General features: G+C 40.0%; 1 protein-coding gene across 5 annotated transcripts; it reads right to left on the bottom strand.

Moving 5' to 3' along the window:
- Positions 1–3,850: 3,850 nt before the first annotated feature.
- TMPO (thymopoietin) lies at positions 3,851–25,313 on the bottom strand. 5 transcript variants are annotated; one of them, XM_058022833.1, is made up of 11 exons: positions 24,922–25,313; positions 17,257–17,383; positions 15,468–15,623; positions 13,864–13,964; positions 9,187–9,306; positions 8,982–9,077; positions 8,316–8,426; positions 7,413–7,502; positions 7,261–7,326; positions 7,012–7,103; positions 3,851–5,742 (listed from the first exon to the last, which is right to left on the bottom strand). In XM_058022833.1, the coding sequence occupies exons 1-11, from the start codon at positions 25,162–25,164 to the stop codon at positions 5,451–5,453; spliced, it is 1,494 nt and encodes a 497-aa protein (XP_057878816.1). In that variant the 5' UTR covers positions 25,165–25,313; the 3' UTR covers positions 3,851–5,450. The 5 variants fall into 5 exon arrangements, with proteins under 5 accessions (XP_057878816.1, XP_057878811.1, XP_057878812.1 ...); XM_058022828.1 differs by lacking the exons at positions 7,261–7,326; positions 7,413–7,502; XM_058022829.1 differs by lacking the exons at positions 7,261–7,326; positions 7,413–7,502; positions 8,316–8,426.
- Between the last annotated feature and the right edge of the window lie 1,268 nt (positions 25,314–26,581).

Consider the following 26,581-nt stretch of genomic DNA (forward strand, 5'->3'; position numbering starts at 1 on the left):
AGTACAAGACTAGCACAGACAAGTTAGCTCTCCAGTTACTGAAGAGGCAATAACTCCACTTTTTCATTGTTTTGATAATATACTTTTGATTACAGTGCTCTGCAACAGCATACACACAAAAGCCAGGAAAGCAAGAGATGTGCTGAATATCCCAGCTCTTACTTCTGGACAAATGACTGCACCCCAACTTTGGTCAGATAAGGGGCTCCTATCAAACTTCCAAAGAAGGCCCTTAAACCCTGGCTCTACTTGCTCTATTTCACAGTTAAGTTGTGAATCCAGGGAGACTGGCCTACAATACAATAGCACTGTCAAAGGTATCAAGGTTGGTTAAGTGCCTCTCGAATAAACTACACTCCAGCTGCTCAAGTAGGAAAAGGACAAATGAAACTTGCATTCTCCAAATACTTTAATTTAGCGACCGGCTGACAGCCCAAAGTGCTGTTGAATTCATTGCCAGTGGCAGCAGTGAAAACAAACCAGAATTGTTCCGCTCTACACACTCGCCTCTAAGCAATTCTTGGTAACAATGTTTTATTTGAAAGGCAAACACTGACACTTATATTCAATTAGATAGTAACCTCTAAACACGATTGAGATTTGGGCTCTTACCTCGAAACTGCATATAAATGATTACAATTCTTGCAGGCTTTTCCAATTTTTAACATCTAGAAAACCTTTGTTCCTTTCAATTATAAAGGATGAGTAGATGACTATTTATAGACATCTATAGACTTGTGTGCACAACTATACAGACGCTTATGAGTTGGTCTGCAGAACTTTTCCAGAACAAACTGTGAGTTTGGTTTTTAAGTGACAATTAACTTCTTTTAGCTGTACTACTAACTACTAAACAGCACAGCCCCATGAAAATACAGGAATAATGTATATTCTTGCTGAACACATAACATTTCACAAAGAAAATACCTACCACTTTTCCCAGATGTGAAGGAATAAAATAGGAATAGCCTGTAATTCAAACTGCCTAGATAAATTTAATTAATTTCTGAGAGCCATTGCAGGTAGTAATAGGTGAAGACTTGAAAGGTGTTACCTTCTAGTGTCAACCTCTGTCCAATTCAGAGTAAAAAGAGCTATTGTAAATTAAATCCATCATTTTAATCAATAGCTCTGCATGTTTTATGAAGTTAGGAAAATTTCAGTTTGCAACTGTGCAGTGTTCCTTATTTCATCTATCCTTGTGTTTTAACACCCGCCACATACCCTCTCCATTTCCGACCCCAATTTCACCTCACAATGCATACAATCAAGGAAATGCAGGCTAGTTCCTGTCTTACAGTAACTTTTCACAGTTCTAACATTTTGGTGAAGCCTGCAAGCAAAATCAAAGCTCTTAGGAGCTTTTTTCCCAGGTGACCTTGTTTTCAGAAGTACACGAGATACTGAAACAACCATCCATCCACACATTTGACAGGCTAGCAGTGCAGCATCTGCTTGGGTTGTAAACTTGTACTTTATATACACTTTCCTTGTTGCAACATCAGAACAACAAGACCTTGGTTCTAGAATCAGTCATGGATCAGGTTTTATAGCCCAAGGGAAATCTTAGCCTGCAGCATTCCTTCACCAGGATCCAAGCTTCCAATGTTGAACGACAGCAGTCACATGTTCTCAACATAAAAAGTAGTGAAACCTCTATTCTTATTAATTGCTGCCATGGATATCCTTGTCTAATAATATTTCTTTAATTTTTTTTTTCATTCTCCTCACACATTATATAGTTTATCTCTTAAGCATCACTTTTTTTTTTTTCCCTAAAGAACAAATAAATAAGACAGTGCAGTTATTATGTTTTAACCACAGGCTACCAATGCTAACAAAGAACTTCAAAGTGTGGTGGAATGGTGGAACAGAAAACTTGTGGGATTTTTTTTTTTTGCATATACATATCTATTGTAGTAATTTGCTGTTGCAAAGCAGCCCGGTAAATTCCCTCAGGAAAAAGGAAAAGCAAGTCAAAGGACAGTTTTAGACAAAGATAGGTAGACTCACCAAACACACAACAAAAACCACATTAACAGACAACAAAGGGTATGCTGAAACACCTACCTTTGCAAACACAAAATTTATACATCCCTGTCTCTATTCCACCCAATATGTTACTTAAGCCATATCAAAGTAAACCAAATGCACCAGCTTCATTTGCAATTACATAAATTTTACTGCTGAATCTTCTTTGGGACCTGTATTATTTAAAGGCATTATTTTTATACTTGGCTTTTCTGCTTTGAATCTGCATAAACCAGTTAAAGTATTTTTTTAAAGATATCTTGTCCACAAAACTAGCAAAGAAGGTAATTAGCAGGAATTTTAATACCATAAAGAGCTTTGTAAATTTATGCCACAGAAAACAAAACAAAACACACAGACCAAGCCCAGGAGGGATCTGAAATCATTCTATAGGGCAGTGCTGAGCATGCTGTTAGCAAGTAAGCTTGGAGAAGTTCTTTCACACGGTTTCTTATGTAAATACAAATAAAGGCCTTAAAACACACAGAGAATTAAATTTAAGATCTTTCTTGAAAATGTATTCTCTTAGACACTAGTGAAGCTCTTACACTCTCACCATGGATCAGACGCTGTAAGATTAATCTCAAGACTGCAAGTGAAATCCTCTAGTGATCCACAGCCTGATATCAGCCTCCCAAGACAGGGTGCATGTTGAAAGATTAGCACACAATTTAAAGGGGAAAAAAAACAAGCTGTGTGTTAACTCCAATTCAGACAGGAAATCAAAACCTGTCAGGTTTTCAGCACAGCATTCTGAGCAGTATGACCAGTTATGAGAACCAAACCCAAAATAACATTGTCATGGCCATTAACTTCCACAAACCTTTTCCAGGCTTGTTGCAGTCCTTGCCCCAGAAGGGACTTCTTAAATCATACTTCCTACATCAGAACTCCACTCATTTTTGCAACTGAATTTTGGATACTAGTCCATAACATCGCTCTGTTTTGTCATTGGTTCTGAAAGTTCAAGCTGTCTCTGTCTAAAAAACAAGATGAACTCACGGAACAAAAGTGGGAATGTGTAAAAGGGAAAAAAGGAACATCAGTGCCTATTGCTTCAGGACCTTGATACAAAGACTACAGTATAATTACATACTTCAGCTTAACTTCTACCGCAGTAGTTAGAATGCTTTAAGCACATACAGCTCATAGCACTACTATGTGTTACTCTTAGAATACCACGAAAAATTCATCTTTGGGGCCAGGAGAAAGATTCTACTCTCAGGGCTACCTCACACCATTAAATGTCTGAAATATAAAAAAACCCATTCATTTCTTGAAGATGCATTGCCTTCCAACTACAACTGAACTAGATGTGGGTTATTTTGAGGACTTTTCAAGAAAGCTCTACCAGCTGTGAGGCAACACTGAAATTGAGAGCATTCTCCAAAACAGTGCAAAAATGAAAGAATGATGACATTTAATTGTAACAAAATTCAGTTTGCAGTATGTTTTGTTTGTGGCTTGCTTTCTTTCTTTGATGATGCTAGTAGTATCCCTGGAGGAGGTTAACTGAAAGTATTTCATGTAACTAGGAAAGAAAGCTATATTTTACATTGAAACATGCAAAGTGGTGTGAGAAATAATTTAAAGTGAAAAGGAAGTTCTTTAGCATTGAAGAACAAATGAAAGCTATCTTCTCCCCCCATCCAAATTAAAGGCCTGACATTGGCTAAAGAACTATGGTGCGAAACTCTGATACTGTAAATATGATGATACTCCTGCCACCAGGTAAATGAACTGACCTATTTACTATCAGATTTCTAATTTTTTTTCAATAGGTAAGACTATAGCAGCAGAAAATGACACCACTGATACATCATTTGTCTTGCTTTTGCTGCCTTTCAGCAATGCATTTATTTTGATAAGGAAAATCCACACACATTAAAATCATTTTTATTTTTCTCCATTTTTGACACCAAAAGTGAATGTCTTATGTTACAATTCCCTATAGGATGGACACAAGTTTAGCTATTTGAATTACTCAAAAAAGCAGTTTAGAAGGAAAAAAACATTAAACAGGAAAAAAACCCCAAAACTATTGCTTTGCTACAAATTACCATGTTTGTCCCAAAGTTCACAGAAAGTAAAGCTTCCCCATAGCTATAGTCTACACAATAATTGTACCTAGAATAAAAAGATATTGACTATTAACTAATGTTCTCAGCTTTTTATAAGTAGCACTTTAAGAATAAGTAGTAGGATTTATTGCAATTTTGTACCAAGCAATAAGACTGAACATCTGTATGCTGCAGATTTAAGCACACCAAAAATGTATACATTCACTTTAAAAAGATTTTTGCTTATCACTCTTCATTGGTAGTAGTGAAGTCAGCTGCCTGCTCAACCAAGTTACACAACAGAGAGTGTTTCAGCATGCTTCCACTGAGAAAAATAGTCAATGGCATGAAAGTAGTAAATCTCACCTTAAAAGATGAAACTAGCAGAAAATGCAGCAATGCCCTCTTCATACAAGAATAAAACTTCATATGGAATTTTCACACTTTGAGAATACTTCTCTACATGAATATTTAAAGATAATGACATAAAACTGTGTTGGAAAGACCTCGCTTTTTTAAAAAAGAAAAAAGACCACTGCTAATGTTGGAATTTCGACTGCTTCAGATAACAATCTTGACCCAAAAAAGTATTTTAGTGGCAAATTATTATGATGGTATTTTTATTTCCCACACATTTTACTAATAAATAAGTTCCTCTAAGACATCTCTTGCCAATTAAACTTGTATTCAGCTCCTACAACACTGTAAGCACTAAAATGAAGGGATACATTTAAATGAAATTACACTTAAACACAGTTACTAATATGATAATAAGACTGTTACAGAAATGCAAACAGGTTTACAGTTACATTTACTAAAAAGTTACAGTAATCTACAGAAAAGGTTGTTGTACTCTCTCTACATCCTAAGAGATCAAATTCAGTTATGTTGTTACTGAAAAAAATGCATAAAGAAATGCATTTCCCTTTTCCTATGTTAAAATCCTTCTCTGCTATAGTCTACAGACAGAAGTACAACTTCTTTTCTGTACAAAGGAAAAGCTTTAAAACACAGCTTCACATTTTACTACATTTTTGCCCTTCTCAGCTTCCAAGTTCTTGCAAAAACAAATATACATTTTCTCAAAAGTGAATTTAAAGGATGTCCACATTAAAAAAATAAAGCCTACAAAAAGTTCAAAGATGTAAAAAAATGTTACTCCTATGGCAGTGATCTCCTACTTGTCCAAAGTCCAGAAAGTTACTGATGTCCATTTAATATTATCTTTCTTCAATTATCCAATTTATCAGGTTCCAATCACATTATTTGTAAGAAGTCCTTGAGCCGATGAGAGGGCAGAAGAGTTCTCTACAATTAAAAAACAGGAGATCAAATTGGGCGTGCCTTTCAGAAAGATATTCATTCGGCACTGCCCGGAGAGACCATTTTCAGGTATTTAGAAAAAGGATTTCCTTGATTAGTTTCCATTGACTGATAAACCAAAAACATGAAGACTGAAACAATAACAAAGAGAAGAACTTTTATCCACAGGGCAACAGGGCGTTCTTTTTTTATTGGTGGTTTCTCTGGCTTGGTGTCGGTGGAGGTACCGTATTTCTGTGCGTACTTAGAGTAACTTTCCTCCAGTATGAAGTCACTGTGCTCTAGAGGCCGGCTTGCAGCTCCTTTGATTGGTCTACGGCAGCTAGCACTGTTAATTAAAAATATCACATTGAAATACTGCATATTTAAAAGGGCAACCTAACGTACATAGCGAAGTTTTAGTATAATAAAGAACTAAGAATTATTTCTGGTGAATATAGTACCCGTAATACTACTTTTGAAGCTTGACAGGTAGACATGTTAAGTTAATAATTCACTGTTCAAGCAAACATTCTAAAAAAACCCTCAAATGCTACTTCACCCTATCCACATAAAAAGGATCATAGCAGACAATCAAACTGTAGAAAGTATCTCCCTCCATTTGCTTTTTTAATCATTACTTATGCAGCCCTGCTGGGATTTCTAAACATTAGATTATCTCTGGCCAATAAAACATCTACTGATGGCTAAGCCATACACAGAGCCAAAAGACAAAGCAGCAAGGATTAAAAAAGCGCTATGTACACTGCCAAGGTCCTATATACAAGGAGTACACATAGATTATTTTTATTGAAAAGAAAAAGTGGTATGGATTTAACTAGACCTCCAAAACAGGAGAGGAAACTTGAGTCAGCAGACACACTATGGTAGTAGCAACTGGTACTATATGTTCTCCTTATGGTCAAGAGTTTATGCAATTGCAGTTTAAATTGAAGCTATAATTAACGTGTTGGAAACACAGGAGATAATTTCACATCTTAACATGGGGAAACTTTTTCTCATATCCTCTAAACAGCATTTTTTTAATTACCTAATTAACCAGAGGGTTGTTTTAATTTTTGTTTAAATACAAAGACACAAAAATAATCCCCAAATGCACAAGTAACAGCCTTTCCTAGATGCCATTCTTATTCACGCTAAGAGTATTCAGTATGACTGCTACCTAAAGGAAAAAAATAGGTTACCTGAAAGTTCTTTCTTGCTTTACAAAAGAAAATTCAAATATATGCTGCGAGATCTTTCCTTAATTTACAGCAGGCCTAAGCATTTGTATGTTGTCAAAAACTTAAATATTGCAAGTCACTACCACAGAAAAGCCCTTTCCATTTAACTTTCACCACCCAGAAATTCCAGTAATAATTCCTGCTATAGTACCACCCTGTTCTCCTTCTCCCTCCTCCAATTTCAATAGAGAGGGGGCTGTTTTGGTAACAAATCTGTGTGTATAGAAAGGAAGAATAGGTGGCTGTCACAAATGTCATTGAGCCAGAGCGCAAAAACTATTCCTCAGAAATCTGTCAATATAATCAAAAGATATTTCTCAGCTTAAATAGGTTTACAAGAACTGAGAAAAAGCCCCCATAAACCTTAGAATTACCTAATTCCTGTAGGTGTTGATACTTCATCAGGGAACAATTCTTTAAGAATATCCCTTTCTACTCTTCTTTCTTCTGTAGTTCTCTCCAGCACCTAGGAAACCAAAAACAGTTAGAGGCCAAATAGACAGCAAAACAAAGAAGTTTCTACATAGCGATCTCAGTGACCACTACCATGTGCAATTTGTAAGAATGAATAAGTCACCCAGTGCCATTCAAGAAGTTTACTTCTTGAGTTTTAGAAGTTTAACCTTAGTTATTGGCAGCCATCCAGTCACTTTTGGTGTATTAAAGCATTCAGTGATCACCTCTGTTTCCTTTAAGATAAAGAATAAGCTGTATAAATAAATCCTATACACCTGCGAGCCGATGATGTAGATGATCAAAAAAAGTTAACCATCACCTCTATCATGGCTGTGTTGAGCAGATCACAGGACTGGTTGTGACCAACATGATTTAAAAAGCACTGATGTGGGCAATCTGTCTCTTCTTGCTGTAATAAACCATACAGTATGCTGTAATAAACCACAGTACAGTAAAATACTGACTGAAAAACCCCATCAGCAGTTTGGAGTAGAACATCAAGTTGACCCACAACATTCTATTTGACAACTAAGCCTACACTGCAGTTGTATTGTAAATGAAGTGTTAATAGCAGCTTTATCTAGAGCTACATGAACAGACAAACAGCATCTTGTAATGTAAAATTCCACATTACAGTATTACATTAATACAATTACATATACTTGCAGGTGCTTTAGACAGTTCTCCAAGAGATAATTTTTGACAGCCTGAATAGGTTAACAGTAAAAGAATTCTTTTCTCCCTTGATAACCACCAGGAATCTACAGATACTTTTTTTAATTCAGGAATTTGGTCTAAAGTAATTCTACTAGTTAATTCCCTAAATTAAAGCACATTGCATTTTTTCAGAATAGGCTGATTTACAAGATCAAAGGGAGATAACCCACATCTACTCTGAGCTATAAAGAATTTAAGAGAAAAAAAAAAATCTATATTTTGCTCAGAAAAATAGCAGCACAAGGAGAAATAACACATCAAAATGTATTTGTCTTAGGAAAAGAGAAAAATCAGATTTTTCACACACACACCCAAATCTGAAAGGGGAAGATGAAAATAAGTTTATATTCTGTTTTATGTCATGTGACAACACTAGTTTATTTTGACTGGTGTCACCTGGGCAGTGACATCCTCTACCCCCTCTGTACTAAGAAATAAGCACATACACACAAGAATTTTGTTCACAGAGAGTAAGCAAGAGCAATCTAAGTATTAATTTATTTACTTCAGCTGTCATCAGTAGTTTCTTTGGTGTTCTTCTGGGCATGTCTGAGAGTTCACTGACTGACAGTGTAGGAGCTGCATGCTTGAAATTTCCAGGCACCCTATTGCCAACCTGCCGAGATTCAAAATTGTTCAAACTCAGAAACAGCCAAAATACAAAATGAAAAGGGGCAAGGTGGCAGAACCAAAAAATAAAACCTTTATGTGCATTGAATGTGCATGTTAGAAGTTAACTGAAGAAGGTTATGTAAAAGATGCTCCAAGATCAGCAAAGGAAACACACTGCTTATCATTCCAAGTAGTTTCTCTTAAGCCATTTAGAAACATAAAAGTTATTTAGTTCACAAGAAAAGCCAAACTTAAAAGCAAATAATCTGCATGTACTTAAATAAATTTAAAAAGTATCTAAGCTTGTAAAGTGGTTCTTTTCAGCCCTCCCCCCTCAAACAACAATAGATGGGACCTAGGTGTTGAACTAGTCCCATCTCAAAGTAAAGAGTATTAGGTTCTAAAACATATACCGAGTATGTGTTCTTAAAGACTACTGAATAGTCTTACTTTCCTTAAAACAATCTCCTGTTTGTCCAAAACAGAATGATTCTGTCAGTGAAGATATATTACAGAAGAATACCACAACTGATTAAACATATTTACTAAGCATATTTACTAGGGTCTCGTCGCTTGCAGCCAACACAGTTTCATTTATGGGAGTACTCTCTGATATTACAGCATCATCTACAGGCAACTGTGCTGTAGCTTCCACCTGTTTGTTTAAAACAAACAAAAGACAACAATTGAATAAAAGAGCCACTGGGACCCTAAGAGTGAGAGAAAAAAAAAAAAGCTTGTCTATTATAAAAGCCTCTCATCACCCTTTTTCTTGGTGTTCTTCTTGACACTCTTGTAGACTCCCTAGATAATGCCTGCAGAGGTCCACTTTTTGAAGATCCACTTGTCCAGACAGTCTCAGTAACTCCATCTTGAGAATAGGTCTATTCAAGCATCAAACACATGATCACATACATGAAAACCAGCTCCAAATATCAGATACTCACAGCCAAAAGCCAAAATAGCATGCACACTCCAGAGGCAACATGTCTACAATCAAAAAACTCTAGATCCTAATAATGAATCAATAATGAATAGCTAGCTAGATTAGTAGCATTGACCAGAATACTTATATTTGAGCATATTGTTCAAATACAGAACTGAATAGATAATGCCCAACAGTAAAAACTGATTTGCTCACTGCCCTAGAATGAGCTAACATGAGGACTTACATCAACTCATAGACAGCAGACATGAAGTTTTCAGTCCCATTACATTTCCTGCCTACACACACATACAAAAAATAAACCTATGAGCATAAGCAGAAAGCATCACCTTTTTCTCTTCAGATAGGGTTCTATTTTCTCAGACAGAGCTGGGCACAGTTTATGCACAGCCTCCTAGGTTTCAACAGGAATTAATCTTCAGCCACAGGGGGCAGGGAGAGACACTCAATGATCTTAAAAAGTTTCCTCATACAGGGATAAAACTAAAACTTTTCACATAACAGCAGGTTTAAACAATCAAGCCTGATACAGATCTCTCACAAACTGAAGTAACAGCATGAAGCACCAAAATTTTATAGCAATTAACGAATGCAGATCATTCCCTATGCTTTACTGCAAGTTTCATGCTCAAAGCAAATATTCCCCTCTAAACTAATTCAGAGATGGAAAGGGAGATGTGGATCTGCTTCATCTAGATGAAGATTTTCATTTTTATTTGGTTAAGTTTAAAAATAAAAATTATTTTTTCAATACTTCTATCTTTGCACATTAACACCTCATACAGTGATGTATTACCAAGTTTTTAGAAGGTACACTCATTGCTAAATAAAGTTATACACTGCAACTGTCAGTTACAGGTTCAATAGTGGAAATGACTTCACTAGAACAGCTTCAGCCCCAAAACAATGTGTTAAGAGAACAGGCTGAAAAATATTTATTAATTGAGAGGGGATAGTGAAACTAGATGCTGAGCTGCTTTATGGTTCTATGACAAATTCTGTATAACAGCTACTACATACACAGCAGAGGGAGCACAAGTGTTTCACTTCATTCCAAAGTCACTGAAGTATTTTATAAAACAAATGCACAGACCTCAGGTCCAAACAGATTCAGATTTTTTTTTTTTAGAATTGCAGATTTCAGCCTAATTCTCCAAAATTCTTTACAATTTTAACAAACTTTTGATGAAACATCTTCTAACCCCTTCTTAAATATTTATCAGACACTGCATTCTCCTCCTTCCTGCAACCTACAATCACAATTCCTCACCTCAACCCCATACATTTTCTATTTGAGAGGTGTTCTCTAGAAGCTTAGAGAAAAAATACTAATTTCAAAGTGTTTCTACTCTAACAATCTACTCAGGAAAGCAGGAAGGCAAATTCACTCATACTAGTAACCACGAGCTCCCCATTCCAGACTATTTGACTATGAATTACTTATGAAACTTAGAAGCACTTCACTAATAACTGCCTCTCTTCTTCAGATGCTTTAATCATATGTTTGAAGTACCAACTTTCAATTTTTTTCTTGCATGAAAAGTCTAGGAAAAACCAGAATCTACTGCATAAAACCCATCCAGATTTCAGTAGAACACAGTCAACAGACAAAAGAAAGAAGAAATAAAACTTGTTGTCCACAGTTATCCTCACTGTCAACAGAGCAGGCCTCTAACCCTGTCAAAATGTAATGTTCATGTTGGGTACACCACCACCCTGTAATGTAACCAGGGAAACCTGTAATGTAACCAGAGAAACAACAATGGTGTGGTACACAAGCAGTGTTCAGTGTCTGCTTCTGTCGAATAACTCATGAGCAGTGGAGCTATAGATTATGACTTTACCTCAGCTATCACTTACCAAGTTACTATACAGGTAGTAAAAAAAAAAAATACAGGGAGGAGAAGGGGACCACAGCACATGCAGAATGTCACTGCACAAAGTTTCAGGAGAGAGACCAGTTCTACACTGCTCCTTAACATTTTTACATTGTTTATCTTGCCTCCTTCTGCCCAGTGCCATTTACTATGACATGTTAGGCTCAGTTTTGAATTCCTACTCTAGATTCACCTACTGGATTAGAAGGGGGTATTAAAATTAGGATTTTCTGCAGCCTTTTCCCTATGAAGAGGTAATTAAACACAAATAGCTGAGCTCAAGTTCATCCAGCCCTCCCCTGCTAACTGACTGATAAGACCCATACTCAACCTCCCCACCCAATTTCTTGTGCAGCAGTCTGCCTAATAGCTATCTATCTCTTTGCACTCTCTTCTCAAGAGAACAGCTACATCCAGCCATGCCAAATGACAAAGTCTTGTAAGCTACATACATCTGGTCTAAAAGCAGTGCTGCACAGGACCTAGAAGTAACCAGCAAGTCTGCCCACTCCACACTGCCCACCAGCTCAGCCTCACTGTGCTTCAGACAGTCTTTGTGCCAATGCCACACAGTGCACAACGGCTCAAATAGTTCTGCAAAATTAGTATAGTCCCTTGAGACATTGCTGAAAACCTACAATGTAATTCCATAGGAAGAAGGGGAGGAAAGAAAAAAAAATCTTCTCCACGTTCTGATTTTGTTCTCAGCAAAATACATGACTACACACATTTGCTAGCCAAAAGCATTAAGTTGTTCTTGGCTTCAAGCAGCTGCAAAATTTAACTGAGGGGTGGGTGGGGCTGTTTTGTTTTGGGTTTTTTCGATGGTTTTGTCTGTTTGCTGTATTAAAAACAAGAAACAATCAGAAGTTCAAAAGTAAAAGGTTTAACAGACTAAAGAGTTTCTGAAGAATTTGGCAATTTTGAAATGGTGTTACTTTTAGATTATTCTTTTGATTAACTCCTGGAAATTAAAACATGCAAGTTGCAAAATATTGCATCTGTACTGCACATGCAAGATGGTCAAAAGAGTAATGACCTGATACTAATATAGTGAAACTGGATGACAAAAAAATTGAGTAAACAAATCATCACTTAAAATGCCACAAAAATGCCTCACTAAATTTCTTCTATTCTGTAAGTGAGGTCCTGAAGACTACAAGGTTTGTTTGTTGACAGCAGAATTAACTCTCTTTATTACACTAAAGCTGACAGGGATTTCTGGTAGAATAACCATTTTGAAAAGTGATTCTTGAAATACAAGAATCTAAAGATTAAGATGCTCATTATAGAGACCATTTCAAGCAGAACTTGCCTGATCAAATTAAAGCATGCTTGGTGCATTGAACTATGTGTGTGTTTTAATTTTTCGAAGTAAAATCTGTTCAGCTTGCACCCTAAAACTCCAACTTAAAATAAGCAAAATAGTTATGGATCTCCATAGCTGTCTTGCATTACTCAAGGTCACAGAGCAGCATTTTACCCACTTCAAGAGACATCTATAGCTAAAGCATGTTTGTACATACACACACACTAAATAGCAGGTGTCTGGCATTTAACAAAGTATTGAGAAAAGTCACAGTGATCTGCTAAAATACACCAAGCAATTAACAAGCCAGATTCTGAGTCACTGCACGTTTCTTTATGAGTCCTTTACTGCAGCATAACTCCACTACTTACTGGACAGATGAACAACACTCTAAAGACTCAAAGTATCCTAAGCTGGGGAAGAGGGCATTTAGTGATGTGTTCATATCAGAAGGACAGATCAGCCATCAACTACCATACCCTGTATGCAGCAGTTTGAAAATCAAAGGTGATTCTGTGAAATCTCTCTTCCATCAAGACAGCAGAATTAATATTTATGGGTAAAGAACAGATGGGAGATCTACACTTGTTATTTATTCTTTTTCTTCATAGGAGAAGTTTTTCAACAAATTCATGTCTACTCTAGTACTGCTGCTACAAACATAGCTGAAGAAAAAAATATTACATAGCTAGTGTGTGTGTGTGTACACACATACACACACCTATACATATAGGCACATACCCAAATACATTACTTCACAGATTACATTTAAATGAGTCATTAAACAGATGTATTTAAAATGCATACATATATCTGTAGCTATCTAATCACATATATATATATGTATGTATTTAAAAACACTTGTTAAAAAAAAAAAAAAACAAACAAAAACCCACACATCCCTTTTTCCTAACTTTCCTTTTTTTAGAGAAAACACTGCTTTTATTAAATCAAGTTGATTATGAGCATCCAACAGAAAGTCATCAGCCCACATGACTTAATCTGCCAGGTTTCCAAAACTAAACATGTATTGGTTGCCTACTATCCTTCTCTAGGAGGCGCTGCAGCAGCTGGCAAGTCAAACAGCTTTCAGCAGACCATTCCTTTGAACGTCATCAGACATGCTAAAAACAGCCACTACAGTTAATTCACAGGATTTTCATGCTATATTAGAACAGGCTTTCTAAAAGAACTTTTAAAAACCAGCATGGCTCACTTAGTCAAATGTGATGTTAAAGGCAGTAAGGTGTTTAGTGAGCACATCACCTGCAGTTAGTAGCTGTTCCACAGGCTGCTATGACAAACATACCTGGTTGTGTTCAACAACTCTTTTTTGTTTGAGTGCGACTGGTGTCTTCGTCCTGGCTTTCAGGGGCTCTCTCTTCTCAAGTCTCAGCTCGGTCTTCGGATCTGCAACCAGTTTTAATAGAACTAGTTTCTGTAATACTACTGTTGTTGTACTAGATGAAACCAAATGTATTTTAACAAAAATTCATTTTGAGAGGCAACAGAACTCTTAGGAGTTACCATTTCCTTAAAAAGCTGTGAAACAGGTGTATTTTCTGTTAAATGTATAAGAACAAAGACTTTTGAAGAATAACCTTAAAATTATTTCAAAACACTGATACACATATTTACCTTTTTTTGCTAAAAATCCTACATTTCAGATAAGCCTTGACAAATTCAGCAGTTCCATTTAGAAACTGCTATCAAATTGCAATTCCTTTAACCAAAGTACCATTCTACTATTGATTGTAGTAAATGTATTGAAGCTTGTCAATGTTGTTTTAAGTTGTTAGCTTAGTTTCCTCTAATATATGTCCTTTTATATAAAACCCCATTTTTGATGCAGTAGAGAGTTGTTAGCAGTCATCTTACCAATAAAAGGATACATTATTTCCACTGCTTTTCTAAAATTCTAATAGCTTTACACTAACATATTTAAGATTTATTAATAAAAACTTTTTTTTTTGTAGGGGAGAAGGGGAATATTTGGGTTTGAGTTTTTTTCCCCAGTGTGTGAAGAGTTCAGTATTTATATGAAGCATATGTAATTATAAGAAGTTAGCTGTCAGTTGTGACTGGGCTCTTGGCTGTCCCAAACATTAATAAATCAATCTCTAACATTCTTTCTCCCTTAAAAGTGCAAGATAAAAAGGCTGAAAAATAAGCCCAAATATGCAAGGGAGATCAATCCAATTACTAGTTCTATTTCAACCCTTTCTGTCCTATGTCCATGGAAATTGCTTTAAAAAACAAAACAAACCCACTCCCAAAACCAAACCACACTATAAATAAGCATCTTATAACACTCCATTCAAGTAATTCTTTAAAACCTGCACTGTTTTTAATTTTTGTAAATTGCACAATGGTGCGTTTTTGGTCCCACTTTCCCCACCACTACACATGCTCAATACAAACTTGATATTAAAACCCACAAAACACACAACCCAGGACCAACCAATCAACCCACCCTCAAATAAGTCCATAAAAAACAGAGCATAAAGGGGTTGAATCATAAGTGGTAGCCATTAAAAAAAAAGAACAAAAAATTAATAAGCAAACATTCATTTACTATCCCATAGTAAATAACTACTGTGAGCACCATTGGACAAAACTGGGTTAGTACTTAAGTATGAAGTGCAAAGAACATTGAAACACCCAACATGCAGTTCTCCTGTCTATTGGATTTACAGGCTCCATCCAGTCTGGGGAAAATGGATAAAAGGGACCAGAACAGGCACCTGGATCACTGTGCTGGTACTGCATGATCAAGTACATGACTGACATGGCCCACAGCAGTATCTTACAGCCTCCCCCAACAGCAAAAGCATACATCCCTAGGTTATTTCTACTGCTTATTACTCATGTATAATTTGAACTGCTCCCATGCAAGTTCCACTCCAGCCTTACCTTCCTCATTGTCACTGTACTGGTCAGAATCATTGTTTCCATTCTGTTTGGTGTTCTCAGTAGTTGAAATTGCTGGGAGAGGCACAGGTGCCATCAGGTCAGGACCTTGTTCCATCAGTTTCAAAAGCTTTTTCTCATAAAGTTTCCTAGTAGTAGCTATAACAAGGAAGGATACATGCTGAAGAAACAGTTTTAATCTTTCCTGACTTGACTGATAGAACTGGGCTGTTACATATTCTTTGGGAATTTCTGAACATAATGTTTTGTTTATTTTTAAACAGTTTGTATGGCCCAGAGTCTCTCTCTCTCTCTATATATATATATATCTATATACACACCCCCTACCTCTAGGTACACAACTCTGCCTCTAAAGCCTTTAACTTCTCACTTTAAGAAAACTGTTAGATAAACTCAGACCTCTTTGTACGCTGCAAGTTACAGAAAGGAAATCTATGGAAAGGGAATTTATCTGCTTCCTAGATATGCTACTTCATATGCTGCAATATACAAGTTGTTATTCCCTCACAAAAAAAAAAAAAAAAAAAAAAAGAGTGAATTTGATTGTTTCCCTTGCACTATTTCCATGCAGATTGCTCTATTAACCTCCTAATTCCCTTACCCTGGAATTAATGCCCTTGCCTTTGCCTTGTTGGCAAATTCAGTCCAATAGGCATCAGAGGTGGTGCAAGCAAGCAACAGAACTTTCTGCTTGCTGCCATCAGGTTGGCTTGCTTGGACGAGCAAGGACAGCTGTTTAAAACATTTTAAGTCTAGCACATACTTCCATATTTGGACATTGTTGGCAAAAATCTGTAGAGGTGACTGGTGCCTGAGTGTTAGCTGCAGAAAAAAAAAAAATCTAACTTTTGAAATTTTTTGATAAGAGGAAACCATCATTTAAAAGAAACGGCAGCCTTTCAAGGAAGTATCCATACCCTCTAAAAATTTAGAGGGTACGAAGGCAATAAATTAGACCAAACGTAAATGCCTTTCCAGTGGACTACATAGCTTCTTGAGTACCATCCAGAGGTACAGGATGAATGGCAAGGCATGCAGAATCAGCTAACTGAAAATATTACAGATAAGACTTTGAATACACACAGGACTGCAGCCTCCGTCATGGACACTTCCATCCACCTAGGATTCAAGAACATTCCACAGAAGGCTCCGCATACTACAGACGATCTTTTTTTCAAGAGTTATGAAATCAAACTCCCTTGCCATTAGGCTACTGCACAATCTGAAAGGCAAAGCACTTTGATCTCACATCCCAGTGTCCAAGGCAGGAGATTAGGTTGGGGTCAGGACTACTCCTGACATAGGCCAGCACGCAGGACAGAATGCTAGGCTAGAAAAAAACATTAGCAAAGGAAAACATTACTGCACAATGCAGTCAGTAGGAAATGCTCTAGGGAAAGGGAAGTTCCCTGTTCTTATTTGGCTCTCAATACTATTAAGTTATTATGTAAGATGTATTTCCTATTTAAGTGGGCCCAGATCTAAACGTCTGTATCAGAAGACGTAACCACCCCAGCACTGAACTTTAACTAAGAGTCACACAGCTTCAGAACACAGCTTGGAACATCTCCAGCTGGCCTAGAACAGGAGAAGCAAACTGCAGACTTGTCCACTGCAATGCTTCAAGACTTCTCAATGTAAACAGTACAATAAAAATATCCTGGGTGGGAAGTAGGACTGCAACAGTGCTGGTACTAAAAAGTAACTGTACCAGGGAAATTTCATAGTGACAAATAAAACAGATCAGTATCTGCTAGTTCAATTGACCTACCTACAATTGGGCCAGGATTTACTCCATACTTCATAAGTTGCTCTTGAAGGTCTTCATTACTCATCTCTGTTATATCTAGGCCATCCTTCTCCTCTGGTCTGGGTTTGTCAGTTTTCTTTGTGGCTTTCTGGAACAGGAGAGAGAAATGAGAGACAGTGTTTCCAGTTAATACTGAACACATCTTTTTCTTCTAAGGGAACAGGAAAACGTAGGAGTACTAAACATATAAATCCAGAAGAAATGAATTCTATTCTCACCCATGATCACTACTAAAGCCTATATGAAACAGTACAAACATTTACACCTACTAAGAAAACATAACAAGTCTCCTCTTAAAATCACTCATTACTCGGGTCTTGTGTTTTCATTTAAGTTCAAATATACAGTGGGAAGGGACTGCTTTCCTGTGACTGGAGAAGTAAGCTTCTAGCTGTTTCACCATCACTACACAAAACTACAAATATTTATGTTATTTTGGCATTTCTTTGCATTATTTTTCTACCTGATAGGTCATTTCCTCCTCTAATGATATAGAACAAGTTCTTTAGTATCTACATACTTCCACCCAAGTTACCTAAACCCCTACTCCTACTTGTCCTGTCATTCTCTGTGAGATTACATGATACTACAAGGTGAGTACAGGAAAGGCAAAAATCAGAAATGGTCTCATATTTTCAAAATCCTACTTGTCTGCTTAGGCCTCTGTTACTTGTAGCTCTAAAAAATTCTAAACCCAACTCTGGCAACACTACTTGAGCACTTGGCAATGCACCATCACCACATGCAGATGGCTATCAAAATAATCTGCTGAGATGCTACTCCTAAATTAGCAGTTTCTGCTCGATCCAAACAGAGTGATCGCAACACTTCAACTTGGGAAGCCTCTGTTGCTACGATAGGGGTTGTAAAAGTGAAGAGGAAAGACACAAAAAGCATGCTTAGGATTTGCATGCTCTTTACTAAGAAAGACCTTGATACAAATGATTTATTTCAAAGCAGTATCTCAAAGCTGCATTATATAAACAGAAACAATTTCCGTACTTAGCATTTTTCTCAACTCAGTTGTCTAGAAGGCCTGTCTGTTTGGTTTTTTTTTTTTTTTACACTAAGATGATTTACATGAGCTAACAGAATCTATCTAGCTATTAATGCAAGTTCAATATTTGTTTGCATGCAAACATGGTCTTGCCTCAAATATCTTAGTATTTTAAAACTAAGCAGGGACTGAATGAGGGCTTCCCAAATATATCTGACTCTGATATATTTTCCTCTGGCTTCTGAATATTCCAGCATGATAAACTTAAAATCAGCTGCTGAAAAGCCAACTGATCATGGCATTTCTTTATTTTATGAAATAAACTACAAACAGTCCCAAGAAAGTATAGGACCATTAAAGAAGCAGATTTGACTAAAGACAGATTTACAACTCACTTTATCAGTCATTCCATTCCTAATTACTTTTTGAAGCAATTGAGCCATACACAAGAAACAATCCTTCAGCTGAATGAGACTTTTAGTCACTTTTGAACATGTTGGTCATAACATTATGTCAAGCTAAATATTGCACTAACTTTAATTTCATACTCAATGTGGTTTTTTTCCTGCACTACTGAACAGTCCAAACAGAAAAAAGTTCTGAAAAAAATGCTGAGTTTTCTTGTTGAGATCTGTTTAGACTAATGAGAGCTCTGGTGTTTGCCCACATCACCAGGCAGATAAATCAAGGTGCTAACCCATATTTCAGAAAAAAACTACCATGGTGCAGGAAATCGACATTCCATTTAGAGAAACTGGAATCCTGATGTAATGTATCTCTACCTTTGTTCACTTAGAGACCACAGAAGTCACTACAACACCAGAAAAACTACTCAGCATTCTGGATGCTTTAAACAAATCTTAGCCATCAGAAATCTAACTGTAACTAGTGAGTACCAGGGTACTCTAACACAAGTAAACTCACATATCTCATAGTTTCTTTGTCGCTTTTTTCCTTCAAATACCATTTCACTTTTTCCTGCACTACTGTCACAAACAGAGATCATCAAAACAGCCAGTTTCAGCAAAGAAAAAGAGTTGGGAGGGGATGAAGGAAGTTGAAAGTAATCTGAGTTCTTCAATAATTGGGCCAGATGTGTTCATTTTGTGTTCTGCAAGGTCACAGCTTTTACTTTTGAACACCTATTCTCCTTAGAGCAGGAGCAAATGACTTGCCTTGTACAAGCAGAAAGCTGCCATCTAACCATTCACTGGACCACAAGGTGAGTCCCTGGAAGTACGAGGCTGGATAGAAGAATTTCTCACCCTCAGCTGTGGTATGACAGCATCAACTTCAGCAACAACACTAAATTTAATTACCACTACCATTACAGTCTAATGCATCACTACACTTCCTCTGAATCAGGACAACTTGTCTGCTGGACTACACCATGAGAGAGATCAAAAGAACTAACTTAAACTCCTAACACTGTACATTACATAAAAACAAACAAATCCAAAAAACTCACACCCTCATTTACCTGTTTTAAGACCACTAGCAAAATTTGTCTTATTGTGGCGCAGAGATGAAGTGCCTGAAATGAAATTGTGGCAGAATTTGCCAATGTAAGGTAGTGCCATTGACCATTTTGCCCATAATGTAAATATTTTTGCAGTAATACACCCAAATCTATGTAAGTATTTTTGCAACAATATACCCAAATCAATAAATCCTTATCTGAAGAACTTCTAATCTGATCCAGAGCTCACAGCATTAAAAAAATATTTCTATTCATTGCTATTTTCTAGAAAACAGAAGCTGGAAGATTATTTGCATACTTCACTTGAGAGAGATTTGTTCACATCAGAGATAGCAGTTTGGTAGTGGTACATGTCAGGCTTGGTTTCCAATTGCCTAGAAACTAACTCTTCAGACAAGTACTGAAGTGAATTATAAGCTTATTATTATGGGGCTGCCACACAGCATTCTCAGTACTAGGGCCACAGAAAAACAACAGCATAAGTGAACTTCATCCTCTCCAAGTGTCATCTCTTGACAGCACAAAGCTTTCACCTTCTTTTGCTAACAAGAAGAGCAGACAATGCAAGCAACCAGAATTCAGAACCCACCCCTTACCTCAGGCATTCCTACTGAATAGAAATTAACAGCCAGAGACCAGGGTAATTAGGCAAACTTCATAAGCACCTGTACTAATCTCAGCACTTCCCAAAAACAGGCATAAGAAACATGCTGAAGAAGCCGTTAAATAATAAAACCAACAACTGTGAGACACCACCAAAAACTATTTTCAAATCCCAAGTTAAACGGCATCTACATCAGGATACACAAGGATTTTAATCCCAAACAGGTGCAGCTTCATCACAGACACAAAAAGGGTCAGGGCTTATTTACAATTTCTCTGAATCGTTAAGATGTTAAGGTTAAGGTTAGGCTAAAGAAAGCCCAAATCACACCAACAAAACGCTGCTTAATTCTCCAGTTTGCAGGGCTCTCTCTGGTAACAAATAACTATTTCTCTTAGGACATGTAAAGTTAAGGAACTGGACATGCAAAATGTTAATAATAGATTTATACTGTGAAATAGATAGGTCTTTATTCCCCTTGTACTTTGTATTCTACCATAGACAATTTCCTGCAATAGAATTTTCTTTTTTAAAAATTAATGATATTTAATGAACTGAACTTTTTCCCTTAAAGACCTGGAGACAATATTTACCAAGAGCTACAGGACAGACAAAATAAACAATGGAAAGGGAATTATGCAGCAGCAATGCAAAAGATACTGATGCATACAACTTAGAGAATTCACTACCTTTTAACCTTAATTAGCAAGTGCCAGACTTAAAATTTCCAAGCCTATGTACAGTAACAGTCATAAATTATAAGATTAAGGATTATTCAACCCTTCCACCCCCTTCTCCTCCCAGACACTAATTTCCATGTTACTTGGTGAAGGAAATACACCCTCTCAAAGTCTGAAGCTGCAGAACAGCCTGACAGCACTTCCCACTGCAGTGAGAACTACTTTGGTCATCTCATCCCTGCTGCCCACAACTTTCTCTCAGCCAGCAGATGAGCGCTTTTTAAAAGGCCACAAAGGATTTAAACTGTATCCTGGGTGATGTTCGTGTGGCAGGTGGTAATGAAGACATACAGCCACACAGGAAACACCAAATAGATTCTCTGCCTTCACTGGGCACACACAGATGCTTTACACTGCCTCACCTGTCCAGTACACTTTCCACAAACCTAATCTTCATAAACTACCAGTTTTACTATTACCTTCTCTTTTCTAATAGGGAAGGGGTTGAAGCTGTTGTTACCTTGGCTACAGATATCACAACCACACCATCCTGACTATGAAAAGCTGGAGCTGGCTCTTTAGTTACTTGGCACTTGATTAGAACAAAAAAACCTCAACAATCCAAACAAACAACTCTCCCCCCATCAAACCAAACATCTTTACCTGATAGGTCTCATGTACAACCTTTCAAACAGGCTCTTCAGGTCCAGATGTTCTCATCATACCTTCATTAACAGGAGACATTTGACTGATCTTTTTCATATAATCACTTTAAAGGTCAAAAATATCACTCAGTATATGTCTTAGAAGTGATTCTTCCAGGACATGAAATACACAACAAGCTCAGTCATAATAATCCATACATTCTAAGCTCTGAACAGTTTCTGTTTGACAACAGCATCAAGACAGTATTTTTGGTACATGCTTTAAAATAATGGTCCTAGAGAGGCAAAAATGTAATTTCATAGTTATTTTTCCTGTGAGCTATCTTTGCTGACATTCAGCCCATAACTAACCAGGACGAGGGACATTCAGATCCAGATGGTTCACCTTGCAGCAAAACAGCGTCTTGCATACCTAGTCACTGTCCTCACATACCACTATGCTAAACAGGCTTAAGGGAAAAAAAGCAAAAAAGTTGCTCAAAAACATTAGCAGAGCTGGAGAAGCTGGCTCCTCCAGACAATATTATCAGACTGAGCTACAAACAGGCATGATTTTAAAAGCTCTTCCTGTACTGGTAGCCAAAGTGAGCTATATATTCTTGGGCTGCATAAAGCTAAGCCAAAAGAGTGATAGATTCAAAACACAATTTGCAACAGAATTCAAACTATGGGATTTTGTCTCCGCACAGCTTTTATCAATAGAAAATAAGCACCTAAATGCATTATCAAATGTTCAGAACTTAGAAAAACCTCACTTAAATGACAGTGCAGACAGTTCAAAATTACTAATGACTACAGCCGTGTCCAAGCTCTAACGCCACTATTAAGAGAGCTGGTGTAGCTTTCAGCGACTGCAGCACGGACATTCAGACGATCGCTCTGCGCTTGTTGCCCGCAGGCCCTTTGAGAAGAGCGATGCCCGCCCCGCTCCCGGCCCGCCCCGGCAGCCGAGCGACCCCGCGGGTGCCCGGGAGGAGCCGCTCGGAGCGCGCCCCCTGGCGCCCGGCCCGCAGCGCGCACGGGCCGCGAGCCCGCCCCACCCTCGGAGCGCCCCGCTCGCACCGGGGCCGCGACCCAGCCAGGCTGCAGCCCCCGACCGAGAGCCTTCCGACCGTGTGCCCGCAACGAACGGAAGGGCGAGCGGGCACGGAGAGGAATGGAGCAAAGCCCGTGCTTTTATTGTATTCATCCTTTCCATAAATGCTTGCAGTTCCAGTTCCTCCCTTGCCCCTTACCTCTAGCTTCTTTCAAACGTCTGAGTGCTTTCCCTCTTGTCCTCTCTTAATCTTGTTAAGATATTTTGCTTTGACTCCCAGTCCCCTGGGATATCAGCCTTCCCTCACTCTTGCTCTTCTTTCCAGTTGTTCTGGGAACAAATTGCTCTGGAGACACGAGTGCTAATCTTTTTGAAGGACAGCTGATCAGAGAAACACCCTTATGCCAAAAGACATTAACAGGAACAACAGTTACTCGGGCTACAAGCAGTCGCAGAACTACTCAAGTAGCACAAAGAAGGCAACAAGCACACATCATCCAAGTTTGCTTTGCTTGGCAGGTACTGTTTGGGATTTTTCTGAGTGTTTTGGTTGCGGTTGGTTGTTGGGGGAAGGTTAAGGGGAAGGCGACACAACACGGGGCACAATGGACCCAAATCTGAGCACTAGAGTATTTGCTGAAGTTCTGGAACTTCTGATGATACAGTGCTCTGATACTAACACACCAGATAAGCATAAATAGCCCAGAGCCTTCCAGATATTGTTCACAAAAGTGTAGGAGTACCACCCATTCTGTAAACATCAAAAAAGTCACTCGTAATTGTTTAAACTTAAGCACTGTAGAAAGGAAAACTCAGATCTAGAATAGGAACTAGCAGTTCTGAGATGTTCCTCCTCCAGCAAGCATGAAACAAGTCAGATTCAAGCTCATCCTGTTTTACTCAAAAGCACCTTATGAATGCTATCAGCAGACCACTGTAAGTCAGAGAAATGTCTGTTTCCCTGTAACTGCATTCAGCGAGTGCCAGTTAAGTGTCCGAAACAGACAGATATTAAGTTAATAACTTGGTTCTAGAGATCTCTTCCCCTTGAAGTCGCAGTTTTCAATTTTTTAATTCAAGAACTGTTCTCTTGGGCTTTTGAAGGTTAAAGCGTGAAAGTGAAAGACCTTCAAAGGACTCCGTTTCTCGGCACTCCCTCAACTAATGACCTTTGAAACACAGTATCTAACATACAATTAAATAGTTTCACTATCACACGCATTAGGACTCCGGAAGCTGATAATCATTATCCAAGCCTTTTCTCAAGACCAGACATCTTACAATTATCAATTACAAGATTGCTTTCTCAAGATATGCAAATTTATAGTCCACTTACGAAAAATTAAGAAAGAAATCGCAGCTTCCCAAAGAGAAAAACTTCAAACGGCATCAGCTTCCCCCTTTCCTTACATGTGTAAAGTCTAAGAAAACAAGCACAGGGGACTAACTGAACAGGCACCAGAGGCGCTTTGCTATAGTACACATCTCAGAGGTACGAGCAAGACATCTACATTACGCAGACTCTCTTTACACTAAACAGTGCACTTCATTAAGCGAAACAAACCAGCTGTTCACGCACAGCTTCATCTTTTCATTTAAAGCATTTACACCGAGTAGCGCGGCTGCGGACAACCACGACAGCGGACCGGAGTCCCTTCCTGAGCAAGCTGCAGCCTCGTGCTGCTCTCTTGCTTCGTTCCTCTAACACCGGAACAGTCTCCTTAGGACACCGCTCGCCAAGCTACAGCAAAAGTCTCCCAGTTTACCCTCGGGGGCCATCGCACTCCCCACGCGCGGTCGCGCTGCCCCTGCCCCCCGAGCCCGCCGGGGTTCCAAGGGCGCTCAGGGCGGGACGCGTCCTGAAGGAGCAGCCGCCGGCCCCCGGCACGGACCCCGCCGTCCCAGCTGCTCCCCGACGCGGGGCGGCCACCCCGGCAGCGCCGCTGCCCCTCTCCCTCAGGCGGCGGGACCGTCCCGGCCGGGCACGATCCCGCCCTCAGCCGAGCCGGAGACTCTCCCGACCCCGTGCGGGGACCCCGGCGCGCTGTGGCGCTCCCCGAGCCGCGGCCGGCGGGCGGAGGCGGCCGGCCCCGTTCGGGCGGGAAAGCGGGCCCGAGGCTGCCGGGAAGCCGAGGCGGCGCGGGCAGGAGGCAGCGGTACTCACCCGCCCGGCGGCAGCAGCTCCGCGGCTCCGGACGCCGAGAGGTGTGGGCTCCCGCTCCTCGTCGCTGGAAAAGTCGGGCTGCGCGACGGCGGGCGGGTTGCGGGCGGTGAGGTGCTGCAGGTAGAGCTGCACGTACACGTCCTTGCGCTGCTCGCCGCCCGGGAGGCTCACATTGTTAGCGATCAGCTCGCTCTTCAGCTTCTCCTTGGTCAGCACCGACGGATCCGCCAGGAACTCGGGCATCGCCGCCGGCCGCAGCCGCCGCCGCTCTCCCAGGAGAGGCACCAACAAAGCGCGGGGAGAAGGGGCGGGGGAGCGGGAGGAGGAGGAGGACTCGTCTGCTCCGCGCCAGGGACCAGCACCACAGCGGGCGGGCGCGCGCACCGAGCGCTTCTTCCCAGCCAGCAATAAACGGCGCCCTGATTGGCGGGGAGGGCAACGAAGCGGCGCCGCTATTGGCTGGCGGGCGGAAAGGGGGCGGGACGCGCGGGAGCAGCGGCGTTGGTGCTTTGCGCGAGGACAGTAACGCAGTTTAAATTCGGCTCGGGCGGGAGAGGCGCGTGGGGCGGCGCTCGTGGGCCCGGCGGGGGTGAGGGCGCCGCCCGCGCCCCGCGGGTCCCGGTGCCTCTCCGGGGCCCTTTCGGGTGACAGGTGTGTCCCCGCCGCCCGGAGCGCCCCTCCCTGCCGCGAGCAGCGGGGGAGGCGGTTAGCGCGATCCCAGTTACCTGCCGTGATCCCGGTGTCCCGCTGCGACACCTGCCGCCGCCTCTGCCCCCAGGCACCTGCGGGCCTGGCGGCCGCGCCTCCTGCGCTCGGCACCGCGGGCCGGGCAGGCACGGCAGCTCCCGCTCCCCCGGGATAGCCGCCCTCGCCCAGCCCTTCGGCTGGCGGGCTCCAGAAAGAATCCAGCCGGGAAATTGGTAGCTGATCTCGTAGCGTGACTGCCGCCGGTGCGGTGACTTTAACGCAAAAAAAAAAACCCGAACTCGCATCTGTAGTAGCGCAGAGTTTGAAAGGCGCGTGGTTGTTTTATTTATTTATTTGTGAAGCCGACTTCTAAAGTGTCACAAGTGTGTCCCTGCTGGGGAAGTTCGATTGAGCTCAAGACTGCAGTGTTTCAGTCTTTAAACAAGCGGGCTAAATCCTTCTGTGTTTACACGCTGCTGGCTGGGAACACGCGCTGCTTCTGGTTTGTGATGGGAAGGGTTCGGTGCTTAGATTCGACTATACAGCCTATGCTTTGAGAACTGCTTTGCCGTATACCCGAGATAAGAATTTAAATGTGCCTCTTTTAATTCTCCCATCAGTCATGCATCTGAAACGGGATTATTAGTGTTTGCACTTACTCCTCTTTATATTCCAGAGAGAGTTCTAAATTGCTGTTGGGGATTTCCCCTACTGTTGTGTGCTCCATCGTGGAGCCGTCCTGGTGCCTGTTGTTCCTATTTACCTTACCATAGCCTCAATATCAGCTAGATGACGGCAATGAGGATTATTTTTTGTAGCAGGTAATTTCGAGACTGATCAAGGACCCACCCACAGGAAGCTTGACGCTTCCCACTGAAGAATTGGTGTGGTGTAACAAAGTAATTAAGAGGAGGGAGAAGCTTAGCTTGGGGCATTTAATTTGCCTTGTTGTGCTAGAAGCTCTGTGAGGCGG

The sequence above is a fragment of the Melospiza georgiana genome, chromosome 4 (assembly GCF_028018845.1).
Source record: "Melospiza georgiana isolate bMelGeo1 chromosome 4, bMelGeo1.pri, whole genome shotgun sequence".
In the NCBI taxonomy this organism is placed as follows: domain Eukaryota; kingdom Metazoa; phylum Chordata; class Aves; order Passeriformes; family Passerellidae; genus Melospiza; species Melospiza georgiana.

What these genes read in the sequence shown, in the direction of transcription:
- TMPO (XM_058022833.1), bottom strand. Translation starts at nt 25,164, where the DNA reads ATGCCCGAGTTCCTGGCGGATCCGTCGGTGCTGACCAAGGAGAAGCTG. An exon ending in GTACAGTGACAATGAGGAAG is followed by an intron (nt 13,965 to 15,467) that starts GTAAGGCTGGAG and finishes AACTGGTTGCAG; the next exon opens with ATCCGAAGACCGAGCTGAGA. An exon ending in AACTACTGATGACAGCTGAA is followed by an intron (nt 7,503 to 8,315) that starts GTAAATAAATTA and finishes GGTTTATTACAG; the next exon opens with CAAGAAGAGACAGATTGCCC.